The 19,710-nt window shown below is 42.7% G+C and overlaps 1 protein-coding gene across 1 annotated transcript in view; it reads left to right on the top strand.

The window, feature by feature from the left end:
- TXLNG (taxilin gamma) overlaps nt 1–18,663 on the top strand; it is a 53,418-nt gene extending 34,755 nt beyond the window's left edge. The window contains exons 4-10 of the mRNA XM_022562676.3: nt 1,804–1,974; nt 3,606–3,800; nt 5,968–6,087; nt 7,760–7,834; nt 13,690–13,782; nt 14,425–14,520; nt 15,532–18,663. Coding sequence (XP_022418384.1) covers nt 1,804–1,974; nt 3,606–3,800; nt 5,968–6,087; nt 7,760–7,834; nt 13,690–13,782; nt 14,425–14,520; nt 15,532–15,822 — 1,041 coding nt within the window. The 3' untranslated portion in view covers nt 15,823–18,663. The remainder of the gene's footprint in view (nt 1–1,803; nt 1,975–3,605; nt 3,801–5,967; nt 6,088–7,759; nt 7,835–13,689; nt 13,783–14,424; nt 14,521–15,531) is intronic.
- The last annotated feature ends 1,047 nt before the right edge of the window (nt 18,664–19,710 follow it).

Genomic DNA, 19,710 nt, shown 5'->3' with positions numbered 1-19,710 from the left:
CCTGAGGGCCAAAGCCAGCAAGGCCTGTTTTTGTACTGACCACACGCTAAGAATGGTTTTACTTAATTGTTGTTTAAAAGTGTTGTTTAAAAGACAGTGACGACACAACCGACATGTTATGGCCTGCAAAGCCTAAAATATTTCCTTTCTGGCCATTTACAGAGTAAGTTTGCTGGTCCCTGTTCTGTAGCTACATGCAAACAATCTGAATGAATCCTAGCAGTGTAATCTTCAGCTGTGCTGTCCAGAATGGTAGCCACTAGTCATATGTGGCCATTTAATCTTGAATTCATTTAATTTTTAAAGATTTATTTACTTATTTATTTATGGCTGCGTTGGGTCTTAGCATGCGGGATCTTTGTTGCGGCACCTGGGCTCTTCGTTGTAGTGTGCAGGCTTCTCTCTAGTTGTGGCGTACGGGTTTTCTCTTCTTTAGTTGTGGTGCGCAGGTTCCAGGGTACGAGGGCTCTGTAGTTGTGGCGCGTGGGCTCTGCAGTTTGCAGTACGTGGGCTCTAGCTGAGGCATGCAAGCTCAGTAGTTGTGTCGTGCGGGCTTAGTTGCCCCGTGGCATGTGGGATCTTAGTTCCCTGGCCAGGTATCGAAGCTGAGTCCCCTGCACTGTAAGGCGGATTCCTTACCACTGGACCACCAGGGAAGTCCCTTGAGTTCATTTAAATTAAAGAAAATTTAAATTTTGGTTTTTCAGTTGCAGTAGCCACAATAAAGTCAGAACAACTAAAATCAAAACGATTTCTTGGGCTTCCCTGGTGGTGCAGTGGTTGAGAGTCTGCCTGCCGATGCAGGGAACACGGTTCGTGTCCCGGTCCGGGAAGATCCCACACGCCGCAGAGCAGCTGGGCCCGTGAGCCATGGCCGCTGAGCCTGCGCGTCCGGAGCCTGTGCTCCGCAGCGGGAGAGGCCACAGCAGTGAGAGGCCTGCGTACCACAAAAACAAAAAACAAAACGATTTCTTTTAGGACCACACAAGGATGACATAAAATACAGAGGAGAGCAAAGGAGTAGTGACCCCAGGATTCAGGGTTATGGTTACCTTGAATCCGGGGAGGGTGGGGGGAGTTCTAGCCCTCGGTGGAGTTACTGATAGTGTGTGCAGATCCTGCAGCCCACGGTCCTGAGTAAGGTTACTTTACGAGAGTATTTTACAAAAACAAAATTATTTTCTGGGGGGGGGGATTTCCGTAAAGGTGTTTTTAATAGCTATAAGCATCTCGCCTGTAAGGATGTGTGGTATGTTTTGAGAGGCCACAAGGTGTCGCTCTTGCTCTTGAAATAGTGACTCAGCATCCTTTCCTTCTCCAGTTAACAGGTCAGTAAGGCTGCCATCTTATCTGTTAGTGTTGGTGTAACCTTGAAACAGACGCATTTGCTCCAAACCTACAGTTGCAGTGCGCCCCCTCTCACTTGCAAAGAACTGAGTGCTGCTTACGGAGTTCTAATTTGGAGGATTGTTTCAATAAAGTAGCTTGAGTGTGTTTTTCAAGAAAGTAAAACTTTCTGGTGTCGATTCCTAAAAAGTCCAAAACGTCATTTTTTTTGTTTTTAATAAATAAATAAAGAGATTAAGATTGTTTTTTTCCTACCCTAAATCATTTGCTTACTTTCCTATCATAATGGGAAAAGAGAAGGTTGGCAGGGCAGCATGGCATGAAACAGTTAAAATATTACACTACAATACTGTGGGTTTTTGGAAATGTATTCCTTAGTTCTTATTGTAATCCTTCCAGCCATAACTCAAAGGTTTTCGCTGTATTTCCTAAATGTAAAGTGCTTATTACTTTTAGCTGGAGGAGAGCAGGAACGTTCAGAAGCAAATGAAGATTCTGCAGAAGAAGCAAGCCCAGATCGTGAAAGAGAAAGTTCATTTGCAGAGTGAACACAGCAAGGCTATCTTGGCAAGAAGCAAACTCGAGTCTCTTTGCAGGGAACTTCAGCGTCACAATAAGACGTTAAAGGTGAGTTGGTTCCTTTTGTTTTTCTTTTTTAATTTTTTAAAATTTGTTTTTAGCTGTGCTGGATCTTCATTGCCGTGCGCGGGCTTTCTCTAGTTGCGGCGAGCAGGGGCTACTCTTTGTTGCAGTGCACGGGCTTCTCTTGTTGTGGAGCACGGGCTCTAGGCGTGCGGGCTTCAGTAGTTGTGGCTCATGGCCTCAGTGGTTGTGGCTCAAGGGCTGTAGCGCTCAGGCTCAGTAGTTGTGGCGCACGGGCTTAATTGCTCCGCGGCATGTGGGATCTTCCCGGACCAGGGCTCAAACACTCTCCCCTGCATTGGCAGGTGGATTCTTAACCACTGCAGCACCAGGGAAGTCTGGTTCCCTTTTCTGTTTTTCAGGAGGGTCTGGCTTAGCTTGATTTATAGTCACTGTGTACCTATTTGAACTAAATCCTTGTCTCTCCTTGGAGATAGGGATGCCACCGTTCTGTTTTGCTTGGCCTTGTGCTTCTTAACGCACCTCATACTTGCTCATACTTGCTCGTGGGGAATCTAGATGAGATTGATGTTTAGACCACAGCTTTCCCACTAGGAGCCATGGCTTAGGAAGCTCAAATTTGCAGTTTCCTGCTGAGCACTGAGGTCGTTCATTAGCACGTTGGAAAAGTGGACATGAAATGAGAAGCCCAGTAGGAGCAGACTTGAGGGAAGGGGAAGGCCCCACTGAGGTCCTCAAGGGCTGTTCGTTGGTTATATCACCGGCCACCCTTGTCCGTCCCAGTTCCCCATTGCCAAGTACTTTTAGAAGAGCGCTTATTCCTCGGCTGATTAAAAGACAAAGCAGTGGGTATCCAAAAGTTAGTTGGTACCAACAGAGGAAAAAGGGAAGAAGGCAGAGACACAGGGGTGGGCCTGTCCTCATGTGCAGTTGTGGTGTGATTTTGACTGAGCCGCATTGCTCGTGAGACTCCCCCACCATGGCAGGCACCCAAGGCCCTAGAACATAGGAGCCCTCAGGAAATGGATCTTTACCTGATGTGGGAGCCGTTGGGTTTTCTTTGCTTTTGAATCCTTGGATTTCGGTGTTCACGAAACTGAGTGGTATTTTTTCCCCATAGCAAGTCCACACTTTGATTGGAGTGGTAATGCTTTAGACACTAGACACCTAAAGGTCTCTTAGCACTTGGATCTGAGCAAGAGTTGGGACTAAGCTTTTAAGATGCAGATTCCTTTTGTCCCTTGCCATCTAGGGAGTAGAAGGTGTGACCCAGAAAGTAAAGGGCAGGAAGGGATTGCCCTCTTCCGGCTGATTTCAGATGCTGCCCTGCAGGACTAGCCAGGGGGGAGGGTATTTGGGAAGCCCGCGTGGAGGGGGCTAGCTGCCTGGCAAGACTCCTTCCTCGTCTCTCAGCGTGATCACAGAGCGCTTACTGTGGAGCAGGGCAGGCGGCGCCTCTCTGATTATCTACCTAGGAGAAGCTGCTTGCTTTCAAACGAGAGCCTTCCAGTCCTAAATAAAGGGAAGGAATTCTAGTTCAGAAGCAGCACTTCAGGGCAGCAAGCAGTGAGCCCACATGGCAGTCGTGTCTTTTGTGGGCGTCTGTGCCATCTTATAGGTCTGTACGATTAACAGAAATTGTTTTGGATAATAAGGAAGAAAATATGCAGCAGGCACGAGAGGAGGAAGAAAGACGGAAAGAGGCCACTGCACACTTCCAAATCACTTTGAATGAAATCCAGGCACAGCTGGAGCAACACGACATACACAACGCCAAGCTCCGCCAGGAGAACGTCGAGCTGGGCGAAAAGCTGAAGAAGCTCATCGAGCAGTACGCACTGAGGGAGGAGGTAGGGCAGCTGGTGTGTCCCCTCACTACGAACCAAAAGCATTCACTAAAGCTCTTCCTTCAGGGTGTTTTAGAACCTTCTTCCTCCAGGGTGTTTTACAACCTTTGTGTATGCATGGTGGAAGTCTGGCCTTCTCTCACAGGACTCGTGGGGACCATACTCGATGGCCCGGAAGTCAGTGGATTTGGGTGCGTGAGGCGATTTCTTGGAGACAGTGTTAAGCACTACTCATCTTCCGTCTTCTGTGTGATTCTGGAAGATTGTAATTTTAGCATAGATTTTCCCCTTATCTAGACTAAAAGTGAGTAAATACCTGGCCCCAAACTACACTGTATTTTAGACGTCTGTGATAATCTGTATGGTCTACACTATCATTCCATTATGCCTGTGTTTCAGATATTTTTTTTTAGTGGAGGTTTTATAGTATTTGGGAGAAAAAAAACGAACCTATTTCTAAACCCTTATACACCCAATTGAAGTAAAAAGTTTACTGGAAGGGTCTGTGGCACCTCATCTTGGTCACTGGCCTCCAACTAAGAGTTCTACAAGCCAGTTGGGAAGTCTGGGCGTGGTGTCTAGATTAAACGCAAGTAGGCGATCATGTGCTTTTTTAAAGTTCCTCCCTTTTAGAGGTCAGATGGGCAGGAACAAAGGGTTAGGTTCTTTAAATGACACATTCCCTGCCTTTTAGGTTAGTAAAATGTTCTCTTATGTGTGTTGTATCCCTTATAGAGATAGATTAAAATAGCTGATTTAAAAAAAAAAAAGATTGTGGCATCTCTGTGGGTTATTTTATCCAGTTTTCAAGGCAAACTTTATATTAATTTAGGGTTTTCCATATAGCCCTTTAAAAACTGTTAGTTTTTTTAAAGATTTTCTTTTTATCACTCTCGATGCTTTTTGCTTACCTTTTTTTCCCCTTATTATTATGGAAAATTATAAACGAAGAAAAGTAGAGACTGTATCACCTGGTTTTAGCAAATGAAACCACAGTTTCAACTATATTCCCATCACTTTCCCCTGGGTTATTTTGAAGCAAATCCAAGGTATCAGTCCATTCATATATATTTGAGGGTGTACCTCACAAAGACTAAGGATTCATTTTTAGGTGTGACCACAATACCATTTTCATACCTAAAAAATTAGCAGTAATTATTTAATATTAAAATCTAGTCATCGTTTACATTTTTCTGATTGTCTCCCCGTTTTTTTTAAAAAAAGAAAAAACCTATTTGAATCATCCAGATAAAGCCCGTCTGCTTCACTGGCTGACGTGTGTCAAGTCTCTAACATAAACATTTCCTTTTCTCTCTTTTTTATTCTTACAGTGTGTTTGTTGAAGAAACTTTTTTTGTCCTAGAGAATAAATTTTCTATTAGATTATAAAGCCCTCACTTTTCTTAAAATTATTGTTTTAGTTTTGTTGTTTAATATGACAGTCTGCCACATTATAGATGTAGAAAATTTGAAAGCTATGTGTGTTGAAATCACATTACCTGTGAGCCTTATTCAGTTTGAGTATTATTGAATGTTGTTTCCTTGGTCAGGGAGGGATGTTCTGATGACTTTATTGTACATAAGTAACCACTTTCACTGGAAAATCATAATGATCTTTTATCAAATTTATCTGATAAGTGCCAGGCACCAAGCACCTTACATAGTATAGCCATTGCGTTGGCCTTTACAGTTCTGCAGTGTGGTTGTGGCTACCCCCCACAGGTGAGGGGACTGAGATTCAGCAAGGGGGAGAATTCGACTGGGGCCATTCCTCCCATCACAGCATGCTGCCTCCAATTGAGAGATTTGGGAAAATTTAATGGGGAGAAAAAAATATCCAGTAATTATGTGTATGATGTATTATGGGTTTAACAGTTTGATCTCCGTAGCCATCTTTTTCTTGATACAATTTGAGCTTCATTTCTACCTTACGGCAGAAATAGTACGAGGCCGGCTGCTGAGGTGCTGCTGGGCCATCTCCGGAGGGAGGGATGCCGACACAGGCTTCTGCCAGCACAGCACGCAGACAGGCACCTTGCTGGTATTAGCCCTGGTGGTATTAGCAGGAAAAGCAGCCTCATGAGTGAGGTCTTGTAACTTGTGTCGTGTTTCCTCGTCATTCTGTCCCTTATTTCATTAAGTGACGGAAGAAATTTTACTTTCCCCGTAGCACATTGATAAAGTATTCAAACATAAGGAACTGCAGCAACAGCTTGTGGACGCCAAACTGCAGCAGACGACACAGCTGATAAAAGAAGCTGATGAGAAACATCAAAGAGAGAGAGAGTTTGTAAGTTTGCAATTTCTTAAAAGAAATGATTGCCAAAATTGTAACCAAAGCCATTTAAAACATTTAAACTTATTCTACATTTAAATTAGCACTGGGTTGTGCTAATTGTTTTTTTCTCTAGATTGTGAAGGGCATGTGTGTGTTAGAAAACAGTAGCTTTTTCTTTCTATTTAACTTTATATACAGAAGATACACTGGAGAGATTAGACCAAGTTAGTGCAAAGACCTGTACTGATTGGACTTTCCTGTGCTTAGAATATTTATTTCACTTTTTAGATAATGGCCACTAAGTTTAAGAATTATAGCAGTATTTAACACATTAAATTTGGGGATTCGATTTAATAGCAAGCTTACCAAACATGGGTGTCCTTCATACTGTTACAGTTTATTTCAAACAAGTAACTTGAAACTAGGGAAACTATTTGTTTACTCTGGTATAATTTTCCGAAAAACTTTAACAGAATTCTCTACCTCCTAATCACTCAGCATTATTCTCAGAATGTGTGCTCAGATTATATGGCCTGTCAATAATTGTGAATACAGTGGAATGCCATTGGGTTTGTATACTTAACACATGCAAATTTAACTTTACCTGCTTAACCAAAAAAAAAAAGTCAGAAGTGGTTATGATAATGAGGACGGTCCCATCCAGATTTCACTTAAGTAACCTAGGCCCTGAGGCGAGCCAGGTCTGAAGACTCGGGTCCTGAATGGCCCTCATGATGTGAACATGTCACTCTGAGTGCGAGTCTAGGGTTAAGAGAGAGACATTTTTCACACAGCATGGTCGTTCCATGTGAACTGACAGCGCCGTCCCATGCATAACTGAAGAGACAGTTGTCATTTCCCAAGTTAGAATAGAAATATGATACGCATATTTAAATAAATACATACGATACATCTATTTCTGGTTGGTTTTAAGGACTTTTCAAAACCTACTGGACTAAGTGTGACATTTTACTTCAGGGACTGAATTTCACAGCTGCCTACTATGCAATTTCACTACATAATTTTCTTAAACTCAAGTATATAAATTAAAGCTCCCATCCCATCACCACCCCCCACCCCCCACCCCCAGCTTTAAAAAAAAATGTGATCAGAAACCAGGTTCCTGATTTCATTGTTTTGCTCCATACAATGCCTCATCTTGCCTCTCATGGAGCAGAGGGGCTTTCTAATTTTTTTTTCTTTTTTGGCCACACCACATAGCATGCGGGATCTTAGTTCCCTGACCAGGGATCGAACCTGTGCCCCCTGCAGTGGAAGCGCAGAGTCTTAACCACTGGACCGCCAGGGACGTCCCAGAGGGGCTTTCTAAATGACCCAGATAATGTCGAGATTCTCAGCCATGTTTTCTGCTCAACACTAGACTTCTCATTATTTTCATCTAAAAGACAACAGTTTAACCCTCAGTTTTGTAAACCTATTATTAGGCCTCCTGGGTACTTCTTCTAAGCAATAAAAGAGTATTCCTACATTCCTAAGTGTTAACAATGGAACAGATCAAAGATACAGGTAATTAGCAATTGATGTGACAATGTTTCATTCATGGAGTCGTGGTTCTTGCTAAAATAATGAGTAGAAGGGTTAAGCCTAACTATCTGGTCGTTGGACGTTGTAGTCATATTTGTAATGACTATTAGTATTTTGCCAGAATGTTTCTGTCTTCTAGTTATTAAAAGAAGCAACGGAATCAAGACACAAATATGAACAAATGAAACAACAAGAAGTACAACTAAAACAGCAGGTAACTTGACAGCAGGGGTAGTAGAATTTGTAAGAAAAAAATCTATGGTTCATTTGATACATACCTTGAATCTCCTCTAAGATGATTTTGCTTGTTCCCAGCAGACCTGAGAGTAGATCACACGTCCCTCTTGGAGTTTTCATCTTCATTTAGGGCGACCACCTCATCCTGATTTGCCTAGGACTTTCCTGGTTTTAGCACTCGGTCCCAGGAATCAGGCAGATGGGACAGTTTGTCCCGCTATGTGCAGGTCCTCCTTCCAGTATCACACGTATTTCCTCCCTTTCTCTATCCCCATGTGTGTCAGCTAATTTCCTACTAAAGAAAAACTGATAAATCTTCAGATTTTAGTTCTTTTTTGTGAGGTTGAACCATATGAAATTGCTGATACTTATTTGACCTACAAAATGGCATTTTCATATAGTGTAACGTAAAATCTTTAGAATTTTGTGCTATGAGCCTGTAACCTATTTTAAAAAACTGCCTATTGATCATGCATTTCCACTCCCAGGTAGAGTATGGAGGTGGTGGCCACCTTAATGGGGGCCCCCAACTTTCCTTCCTCCCTCCCTCCCTTCCTTCCCCTGTACAATATTGTTCACTATAGCCACCATGCTGTACATGAGATCCCTGGAACTTATTCATCTTCTGATTGAAAGTTTGTACCCTTTGACCAACATCTTCCCCTTTCTCCCCACCCTCCACCTCTGGCAACCACCATTCTACTCTGTTTCTTTGAGTTTGGCTTTTTTAGATTCTACAGGTGAGTGATATCATACGGTATTTATCTTCCTGTGTCTCACTTATTTCACTTAGCATAATGCCCTCAAAGCCCATCCACTGTGTCACAAATTGTAAGATTTTCTTCTTTCTTATGGCTGAATAATATTCCATTGTGTATATACATCACATCTTCTTTATCCAGTTATATGTTGATGGACACTTAGGTTTCTTCCATATCTTGGCTATTGTGAATAATGCTGCAATGAACATGGGAGTGCTGATATCTCTTTGAGATCCTGTTTTCATTTCTTTTGGATATATACCCAGAAGTGGAATTTCTGAATCATATGGTGGTTCTATTTTTAATTTTTTGAGGAGTCTTTATACTGTTTTCCATAGTGGCTGCAGCAGTTTACAATTCCACTGACGGTGCACAAGTTTCCCTTTTCTCCACACCCTCTCCAGCATTTGTTAACAGGTGTGAGGTGATATCTTACTGTGGTTTTGATTTGTATTTCCTTGATGACTAGTGATGCTGAGCACCTTTTCATGTACTTGTTGGCCATTTGTATGTCTTTGGAAAAATGTCTATTCAAGCTGGTTTTTAAATTAAAATTTTAAAAATTAAAATTTTTTTTTTATTTTTTGCTATTGAGTTGTACGAGTTCCTTATATATTTTGGATATTAACCCTTTATCAGATATATACGGTTTGCAGATATTTTCTCCCATTCTGTAGATTGCCTTTTCATTCTGTTGACTGTTTTTGTGCAGAAGCTTTTTAGTTTGATGTAGTCCCACGTGTTGATTTTTGCTTTTGTTGCTTGTGCTTTTGTTGTCATATCCAAAAATTCATTGCCAAGACCACTGTCAAGGATCTTTTTAACCTATGTTTTCTTCTAGGAGTTTTACAGTTTCATATCTCCTGTTTAAGTCCTTAACCTGTTTCAAGTTAATTTTTGTGACTGGTACAAGATAGCAGTCCAGTTTCATTCCTCTGCATGTGGTTATCCAGTTTTCCCAACACCTTTTATTGTAGATACTTTCCTTTCCCCATTGAGTATTCTTGGCTCAAATACTTGAGCCAAGAATATTATTGTCAAATATTATTGACCATATTTGTCAAATATTATTGACCATATTTGTGTGGGTTTATTTTTGTTTTGTTTAAAATTTATTTATTTATTTTTGGCTGTGTTGGGTCTTCGTTGCTGTGCGCAGGCTTTCTCTAGTTGCGGTGAGCAGGGGCTACTCTTCATTGTGTTGCACAGGCCTCTCATCGCGGTGGCTTCTCTTGTTGCAGAGCATGGGCTCTAGGCGCGTGGGCTTCAGTAGTGGTGGCACATGGGCTCAGTAGTTGTGGCACACGGGCTTAGTTGCTCCGCAGCATGTGGGATCTTCCTGGACCAGGGCTCAAACCCATGTCCCCTGCCTTGGCAGGCGGATTCTTAAGCACTGCGCCACCAGGGAAGTCCCTGTGTGGGTTTTTTTGGGGGGCTCTCAGTTCTGACCCGTTGGTCTGTCTCTGCTTTTATGCCCATAGTATATTGTTTTGGTTACTATAGCTTTGTAATAAAGCTTGAAATCAGGGAGTGTAATACCTCTAGCTTTGTTTTCTCAAGATTGCTTTGGCTATTTTGTTTGTTTTTTGTGGTTCCATACAGATTCTAGGATTATTTGTTCTATTTCTATGGCAAATGCCATTGGAATTTTGATAGGGCTTTGGCTAGTGTGGACATTTTTAACAATATTTACTCTTCTGATCCATGAACACAGGGTACCTTTCCACTTATTTTTGTCTTCTTCAATTTCTTTCATCAATGTCTTACAGTTTTCAGTGTATGGATTTTTCATTTCCTTGGTTAAATGTATTCCTAAGTATTTTTTTAATGCTATAGAAAATAGGATTATTTTATTTATTTCTGTTTATTCCTTTTTCAGATATTTTGTTGTTAGTGTATAGAAACATAACTGATTTCTGTATGTTGAATTTGTATCCCGAAACCTTACTGAATTTATTCTACCAGTTTTTTTGTGGGGTCTTCAGGATTTTCTATATATAAGATCATGTCATCAGCAAACAGACAGTTTTGCTTATTCCTTTCTGATTTGGATGCTGTTTATTTCTTGTTTAATTGCTCAGGCTAGGAATTTCACTATTGTGTTGAATAGAAGTGGTGAGAGTGGGCATCCTGTCTTGTTCCTGATCTTAGAGGGAAAGCTTTCAGCCTTCAACTGACTTGAGTGTGATGTTAGCTGTGGCTCTGTCATATGGCCTTTATTATATTAAGTATGGTCCTTCCTTGTACCCAGTTTGTTGAGCGTTTTTTTGTTTGTTTTGTTTTGTTTCGTCTTGGCTGCACTACGCGGCTTGTGGGATCTTAGTTCCCTGACCAGGGATTGAATCCGTGCCCTTGGCAGTGAAAGCGCAGATTCCTAACCATTGGACCACCAGGGATTCCCTGTTAAGCATTTTTATCATGAATTTATGTTGAATTTTACCACATGCATTTTCTGCATCTATTAGATCATACGATTTTTGTCTTTCATTCTATTGTATTAACGTGGTGCGTCACATTTATTGATTTGCCTATGTTGAACCATCCTTGTAGTTTTCTTATCTGGCCTGTACTGTCTTATCTGGCTTTGGTATCAGGGCAATGCTGGCCTTGTAGAATGAGTTCAGGAGTATTCCCTTCTCTTCACTTTTTGGGAAGAGTTTGATAAGAATTGGTGTTTGTTCTTCTTTCAGTGTTTGGTAGAATTCACCCATGAAGCTGTCTAGGCCTAGGCTTTTCTTCGTTGCCTCCCTGCTTTTCAGTCCAGACCCCTTAGGTTTGTTCTAATGCAGTCTTTCTCTGTGGTGCCTTGTGTGGAGTAAGGGTAGCAGATGCCTCCCCACTCAAAGAAGAGGTACAGGAAGGACTTCCCATGTCTTCACAGACAGGTGAAATTAGGCATTTGTACCTACAGTTCACCCTTTCTCAGAAAACTAGATTACATTTTGATGAAAAAATGTATTACTCATTTTGAAAGTTTATTATGTAACAAGTTTTTTAAATGTAAGGACTCTAGATTAGTTCTAAAATGCAGACTGGCCTGAATCTTTATGAACACACTTTTTGAGTGCTGTTTGTCTTTGGGTGCGTTTTACAGCGTGGTGACACTCGTTTCCTATAAAGCTAGCCTAACTTAGAGTGAAAACTGAAGAAGTCTTTTGAACTTTCCACCATAAGTTATTGTGCTAGAATGCTTCTAGGAAACTTTGAACCCCTTACTAGCCCTATAAATTCAGTTGTCCACATAAATGGAGAAGAGAATCAATGTGGAAAACGTATGAAAAGTCTATAGATAGCTTTGGAAGATGGACTTTAATGCAGGGCCCCAGAGGGCCCTTCTACCGAGTTCACAGGCAGCTCCAGTTCTGTTGTACTGTTAGCAGTGCAGCTTCTTTTGTCTGTGATCTGTCGCCCTGAGTCATGTTATCTGATTGTTAATTTGTTTCCTTTGCTGCCGCCTCTTCCTTTTCCTGCTCCCCAAATGTGCTGTTCTTCCCAAGAGTCCATCTCATTCTCTGCTCTTGCTCACCATGTCCGTTTCCAGGCTTTGTTGATGACCTTAGTCTTATTGGTGTGTTTTGACCAATTTTGTAATCTAGGCCCTTAAGTCCAAGATGGTAGTTGCCACTTACTCATTACCCAGAGGGGGCCAGCGTTGAACTCTGACGGGACCGTCCACCTGGATGTTCTATCTTTGATAAAAACAGACCATGCTAAGACTGCCATAACTTCTAATCTCCCTCAGGTGCTGGAACTGCTCTACCAGTCTGCCCGAGCCTCACCGCTGTTCCGACCCCAGGCCAGCGGCCCTGGCAGCTCTGTCACCATGTGCCCCTCTATGGACTGCTCTGCTTGGAAATCCTCTGCGCTATTCTCTTCACCCTGAAATTTCTGTTGGTCCCGGCCTTCAGCCTCCCCCTCCTGGGGGCGTGCTTTGGCTGTCTTATCGTAGCTTTGCCTGGCCTGTTGCCATTGGTAGCGTTGCTTTTGGTCCGCGTCTCCTTTCCACACAGCAGAGCTGGCCTCCCATCTTTCCACCAGCTGCTCCGCTCCCTCCCAGGGCATCTCCCCTCCCGCCCTGGTCTTGGTTTCTCTTTATGCTCTGCACACAGCACTGCTGAAGGTGGACAGGCATCGCTGACGCTGTTTCTTGGCCGCTGGTGATCTTTTCTTCTCCGCTCTCTTTATATGTGCTGTGTGATCTTGAGCAAAGCACTTTATTCCTCCAGGCCTGTTTCCTCATCCTGAAATAATGCAGTTACATTAGGTGGGCTCTCAGGGTTCCCACCTTGTCTGAAATGAAATAATTCAGCCTGCCCTTGAGACCTAGCTTGGGCCTCAGCCACAAGGAGCTTCCCTAACTATTCTATTCTGACCCCTACCGAGCCTCCCCCCACCCCTGGCTTCTGTTAATTCCTGTCCTGGGGGAGAAGGTGACTCTGTGTTCTAAATTCTGCTTGCCTTATCGGTTAGTGCCTTATTTTCCCAGCTAGAATAAAAATTCCTTAAGGGTGGGAGTTAAAAGAAAAATTGCTGTTTCTACTTCTTTCAGCTTTTTTCTCTTAACTATACTCCCACTGAATTCTTTCTCCTCTAACCACACCAATCCGTTGGCTTCTGTTTCATTTTCCTGCCTACATTAAGAAAAGAGATATCCCTGATTTCAAGCTAGGAACTGTGCAGGTGGTATTCTAAGAGAATGATCTTTTTCCAAGGACAATTTTTCAAATATAAGGAGAGGAGGTAGTTCATAAAGGATTAATTGTATGAAATTTATAGCTATTCCACATACTTCAGTTTTTATTATAATTGGCGGAATGGAGCTAATATTTGTACATTTTAAACAGTTTCATCTAAAGATGGTGAGGTTAACATAACTTCCTAAGTTTCAGTGCATTCCAGTGGGTTCTTAGAACTGCAGCCATTGATGTCTGGGGTCGAGGATTGGGTGTGCATTTGTTCTTATTTCTGTCGCTTATAACAGGTAACGTTTAACCATATTATGTTCTTTTTGAAAGTGGGATTTTAAATCATTTACCTAGAGCTCTGAATTTTTTATACTTGTTTTCTGTAGCTTTCTCTTTATATGGATAAGTTTGAAGAATTCCAGACTACCATGGCAAAAAGTAATGAACTGTTTACAACCTTCCGGCAGGAAATGGAAAAGGTATTTGCCTATTTTTAGTGGAGTATTGCCTAAAAGGGAATTTATATAAGAAGCTATTTTAAGCATGATTGCTACTTGGATGAGTTCATGTTTTTACTGTACTGTCTTCATTTCATCTCTTCCGATCCTCCAGTGGCATCATGTTTAGTCACTTTGCCCTCAGTAGTACCCCATGAAGCTAGTGATCTCTAGGCCCTCACAGTTGTCTTTATTAAAGTTAACTCCTCTATTAAATACAATTTGTTGCTAGCCGTAAAGCGGTGTCTTTATTTGCTTCAGGTGATACCTCCCAGCCCCACCCCACACCCTTTTCACAAAGCTCGATGTCCTTGGACATCAAATTATTTAAAGACAACCAAGCCCAGAACAGTAACTACGTATTTTGGTTGGTCGATACAGATCAGTGTTTCTACCTTTTTAGCTTTTTTTTTCCTTCTTCTTCTTCGTTTATACTCCCACTGAATTCTTTTCTCCCTCAAGCAAACCAATTTTTTGGCGTCTGGTTCTTTTTCCTGCCTGTGATAAGGAAGGCGGTATCCTCGATATTAAACTGAGAACTAGTATGCGCACGGTCAGGGGGTGGGGCGGGCTGTAGAGATAAGGGAACCTTGAATTTAAATTTGCAATTGTGTCGATTCGCAGATGACAAAGAAAATTAAAAAACTGGAAAAAGAAACGATAATATGGCGGACCAAATGGGAAAACAATAACAAAGCACTTCTGCAAATGGCTGAAGAGGTGAGGTGGTTTCCCGCGGGCTCATAATGTTCAGGTAGCTGACAGGGCAGGGGGACGTGCCTTGTGACACTGCCGTCCTAGCCGAGGGCTCTGGCCAGAGCTGCTGAGTGGGATCTGTCCCGGCAGGAGTCGCAGCTAGAGCCCCAGGTGATGTGGGCTTTCCCACCGCTCAGCCGGCGTTTGATTGACTGGGTCTGGGGCTGAGGGTCGGGGAATCTGCCTTCCGACCAGGCGCCCACCTGGCCAGCACAGGCCACTGACTCGGGTGCCTCTCTCTCCACCTCAACGTACTCTTTCTGAAAAGGTAGCATAGTACTTTTTGCCAGTCTTAGGAAGCTGAGATGTACTGTTTGCAAACACTAAATATCACACCTTAAATCCTGTTCTCATCTGAGGATTGGTAAAAACAAGAGAAATCTAGGTGGAAATAAGATGAGTCCTCTTTTTTAAGCAGGCCCTTCATTTTTTATCCGCTAGTCTTTGGTGGTGAGTATCTTCAATTTCCTTAGTAATTCATCAATACAAAACGCTTTTAAAAGTGGGCTTTGGTCTTTTTTTTTTTTTTTTTTTTTTTTTGCGGTACGCGGGCCTCTCACTGTTGTGGCCTCTTCCGTTGCGGAGCACAGGCTCCGGGCGTGCAGGGTCAGCGGCCATGGCTCACGGGCCCAGCCACTCTGTGGCGTGTGGGATCTCCCCGGACCGGGGCACGAACCCGTGTTCCCTGCATCGGCAGGCGGACTCTCAACCACTGCGCCACCAGGGAAGCCCAGCTTTGGTTCTTTTTAAGAAACATGACGGGGAATTTCATTTTGTCACCCCAGAACCACGTTAATTGGTGTCTGTAGCTATGTGTGCAGAAGGCAGGTGGCGGGACGTTGGGAGGTGTTGAAGAAACTGAACATGTTCAAGAGGTGACCCAACAAGTGGCTCAAAAGACTTAAATTTGTTGTATCCGGTAACCTAACTTGTATTCAGTTGGGTTACATAAATCCTGCTTTTTCCTCTTTGCAGAAAACTGTGCGAGATAAAGAGTACAAGGCCTTTCACATAAAACTGGAACGGCTGGAGAAGCTGTGCCGGGCCCTGCAGACGGAGAGGAACGAGCTCAGTGAGAAGGTCGAGGTGCTGAAGGAGCAGGTCTCGGGGAGGGCGGCGGGCGGGGGCCCAGCGCCGCCCGGGGCCCAGCCCTGCGCTGCCCCGGCTTCTGCCGGGGAGCCCAGCGCCGCCTGGCAAATCACTGCCCGTGTCAGCCCGGAGGCCGAGTCCCTGGGTGCTGGGCCCAGCATCGAGTCAGTTGACTGAGATCAAGTATGATCACTGTATCGAGAGCTCTATTTTGTGTATAACTTTCTCTGTTAGTAGTAACTTGGTTTTGTGGTGAAAATTTTCTTACTTTTTCTACCATATCTGTATTTTCTTAGAACTACTGGACTTATGTGGTACAGGAGGCTGCTTGGCAGGTTTGAATAGTTTTACTCTCTACATTTTCCTCAGCTGTGTTGCACATCTGCCTCTTTCCCCTTCATCGGAATGCATGTGCTCATTGCCTTTCTCCCTCTCCCCTGCTGCTTGCACAGAATTGTCCGAATTAAAATGTCACTCACCAGGGCTGACCATTACAAGGGAACTTTGTTCTGATAACGGTTCCCCACCCCCACCCCCGCCCCGCGGCTTGTGGGATCTTCGTTCCCTGACGAGGGATTGAACCAGTCCTAACCACTGGACCGCCAGGGAAGTCCCTGATAATGGTTCCTGATGTGAAAACAATACTCGTTTAAACATCCCGCCCCTCCCGCAATTAATATTACTCAAAGAAAAATATCAAGATGATTAGGTATTTGTCTCATAGCCCATTTTAAATGCCAAGTAAAAATAAAACTCTAGGCTTGGGTCAGAAACAAGCATAGCATATTTGATTCAAATTAGCTTTTTGATATTTATATCACTTGACAAATTGAGGTGGCTGCAAGCCTAGACTTGGTTTTGGCAGAATATGTACATAAAGGTGTAACTTTTAAAGTAGTATATACAGGCAAATCCTTGGAGAGACAGGGCTAACGTTTATATGATTAAAAACAGTCCCACCACTGTTTTCAGGACAGAAGCAGTATCTGAATTTGGACCACCTGGATGCCCGCTGGGTGGGGAGCCTGGTGGTTTGTTTGCTTTTCACTTGGGACTTGGGTGCGCATCCTCCACTTCCCACGGAGAGCTGCCACTGACAGTCCTTTGTCAGTCAGTGTAAGACGATGAGGATAAAATCATGTGTAGCTTTCCTTAAGCGGAAGTCCCTCCACTACCTTCTGGCTGCTTGAAAGTTGGTGTCCAACTGTTCCGACAGTCCAAACAGCACCGTTCTCCAGGGTTTTTTAAAGGGAATTTTAATTATGATCATGCCAACTGAATGAAACTGATTCCATTTCTAAAACAAAGACTGGAACCAGCATTTTTAACTTTGAGGAAACTTGGCAGAGAGTAGCCAGGATCTATCTATTACTTATGCTTTCAGTCTGTTTCTGCCCCTTTTCTTAGAGTTTTTTTGGTTTTTTTTTTTTTTTAGTAAAAACCAGTATTATCAAGGTGTCTACACTTGGAATGGGGGACTTCGGAAATGCAGCACATCACTTTTGGATTTGCTCTCTAACTTCCTTTGTTCTTCACAGTGTCACATGTGGTCGAGTTTATACACATCATTAACCAGGCTGCACTGATGAGAGTTTTGACTTTGTCCCTGGTATAATTTGCATTGAAATACTTTATGAAATAAAAAGGCTCTATTAGAACTGATGTTAGCACATTCCACTGAGCAAAACTATCAAACTGACACTTTTATATTGCTTACTGGACCGAATAAACTCCCTTCTGTCCAGTTAAAAGGGTTTTCTCTTTGTTAAAGTTTTATTTGTCCTGTCACGTTCATGGTCTAAACTGGGTTGAAGAATTGAAAACTGTCCAATAGATAGGCAACAGCGCCTGGAGTGGCGGATTATATCTAAGCTTCCGCCATCAGTCATGTTAATCAAAGGGCCAGACAGTGAAGGAAAAGAAACCCACAAAGTTGGTTATCTAATTACTGTGCAAATGAGTCGGAAGCAAAAACAAACACATCCTGCTCCAGCAGCCTTTTATAGATACCCCCTTCGGTTACTAAATGAAATATTGGACTCATTTCCCTGAGAGGAAATGGAGGTATACATCAGAAATACACTCTACTGTAAAATTGGTACTAATGATCCCATTTCACAAGCGCTCTGCTGGATGTACAGCTCTTACCATCTTAAGCCATTTGTGTAGCCCGCCACGTTTCTTTGTGGTGCTTGTCCTGTGTGGAAGGTTGTAACGGACCTGTTGCGTATTTTCAAGGGCTTTGTAAAGCGACATGATTGACAGTACTTGGCCTGCTGCTTTTGGCTTACTGTGTATTTTTAGCTAGATGCTCTCGTGGTGTTTAAAGGACATGGATTCTCTCTGGGGTGCATTTGGTATCCTTTCAGAATCTCTCCTTCCATTACCCTGTGAATAAATACAAACGGGACCCTCTGAGAAGGACACGCTCCTAAAGCAATCACCTCGCCAGCCCAGTGTTGTGGCTTTGTAGCACACCCTGTTTCTACCACATTCTAGAACACTGTAATGCTACTAAGGCTGGCCCAGGAAAGATTGAAATGTCAAATTTGCTTCAACTGCATTTGCTGCACCATCATGGAATCTTGATGTATATTATTTATAGTGGCAGGAGACTCCAAGGAGTAGAGAAAACTTGGGTCTTGGATAATGGACCATTTCATCCTCAGACTTGTAGGAGTACATTTCTTGGTCTTGAGACCAGTATTTTTTAGTTATGTATGCAACTGCCTTTACTACACCTGGTTATCAATTCAATTCTCAGGTGTTGCAGAAAAATCTACCTCTTTCAGACTGTAGATGGAAATAACTGTGAAAAAATGATGCAGATATCTTCTAGTTTGTGCTAAACACACTGCTTTATTTTTACAGCCCACGTCTTTCATGAGGATACGAATTGTTAAGAGGCAGTCTTGTTTTGCTTTTCAAAGACATTTTGTAGAGATTTTTCACTAATGTGAATCTGATTTTATCTACTCAATTCTGTATAGATTAAGTAAATATGTATGATAAACTTAACAGCTTCTGTGTATTCTTTTGTTGCCCATGTGACCTTAATGCCGATCAAGTGCAAAGACAGTTGTAGATACTGTTCCTTGTGCCTTAAAAAATAGTTTCATTATTGTATGATTCAAGAAAGAAGATGGGGCACCAGCCACTCAGATTGGGTGACTGACAGAAGACGAGTTTTATGTAGCCAGACCCTTTTTTTAACCTCTAAAATAGAGGACTAGGAAAACTCTGTAGTTGCTGTCAGAGCTTCAAATCTACAAGGACTGGATTTCTTCAGTTTGGGCGCTCTTAGCACATTCCAGGGTGTACCTGTCTCAACAGCAGGAGAGTAGGTATGTACACAGGGGCACATAGGAAAAGACCTTATTTGATGGTGAACAAAAAGTATTTAAGCACGTATAGTCAAATATACGAAGGAGTTGGCAAACTTTTCCTGTAAGTAAGTCAGTCAGGTAAGTCAGCAAGTATTTTAGGATTACTGTGGTTGTTTCTTCCTAAACAACAAACAACCTTTAAAAATCAATGTAGAGAGAATTCCCTGGCTGGCCAGTGGTTAGGACTCTATGCTTTCACTGCCTGGGGCCCAGGTTCAGTCCCTGGTCAGGGAATGTGCAGTGCGACTGACTGACTGACTGACTCACTCACTCACTCAATAAAATGCTTAAAAAAATATTTCTTTAAAAAAATCAATGTGAAAACCATCCCTAGCTGGCAGGCCTCACAGAAGAGGTTGAGGGCCAAGCTGCAGGCCAGTCTGTCCCCTTTGCTCACCTGCCACACAAGCTTTTCTTTCTTGGGGAGAAATCTCGTGTTCGTTTAAAGCTGCCCAAGTTAAGGCAGAAATAGCATATGGGTCAAATGACATTAAGTTTTAGATAGTTCTAGATTCACCAATCAAGCACAAAATACACCTAACTTCTCCCCACGTCTGCATAGGATACCATCGCTTACCTTGGAAAGAAATTCAGGTAGTTCTCAGCATGTATACCCTGACAGCCTCCTCATGAAGGGACATACATAGATCCATCCATACACACACACACACCCCCAACC

The sequence above is a fragment of the Delphinapterus leucas genome, chromosome X (genome assembly GCF_059928025.1).
Source record: "Delphinapterus leucas isolate spDelLeu-1000000601 "Yukka" chromosome X, BTC_Dleu_Yukka2, whole genome shotgun sequence".
Taxonomy (NCBI): domain Eukaryota; kingdom Metazoa; phylum Chordata; class Mammalia; order Artiodactyla; family Monodontidae; genus Delphinapterus; species Delphinapterus leucas.
Note: the sequence above shows the minus strand (reverse complement) of the source record. Positions and strands in the feature narration are given on the sequence as shown.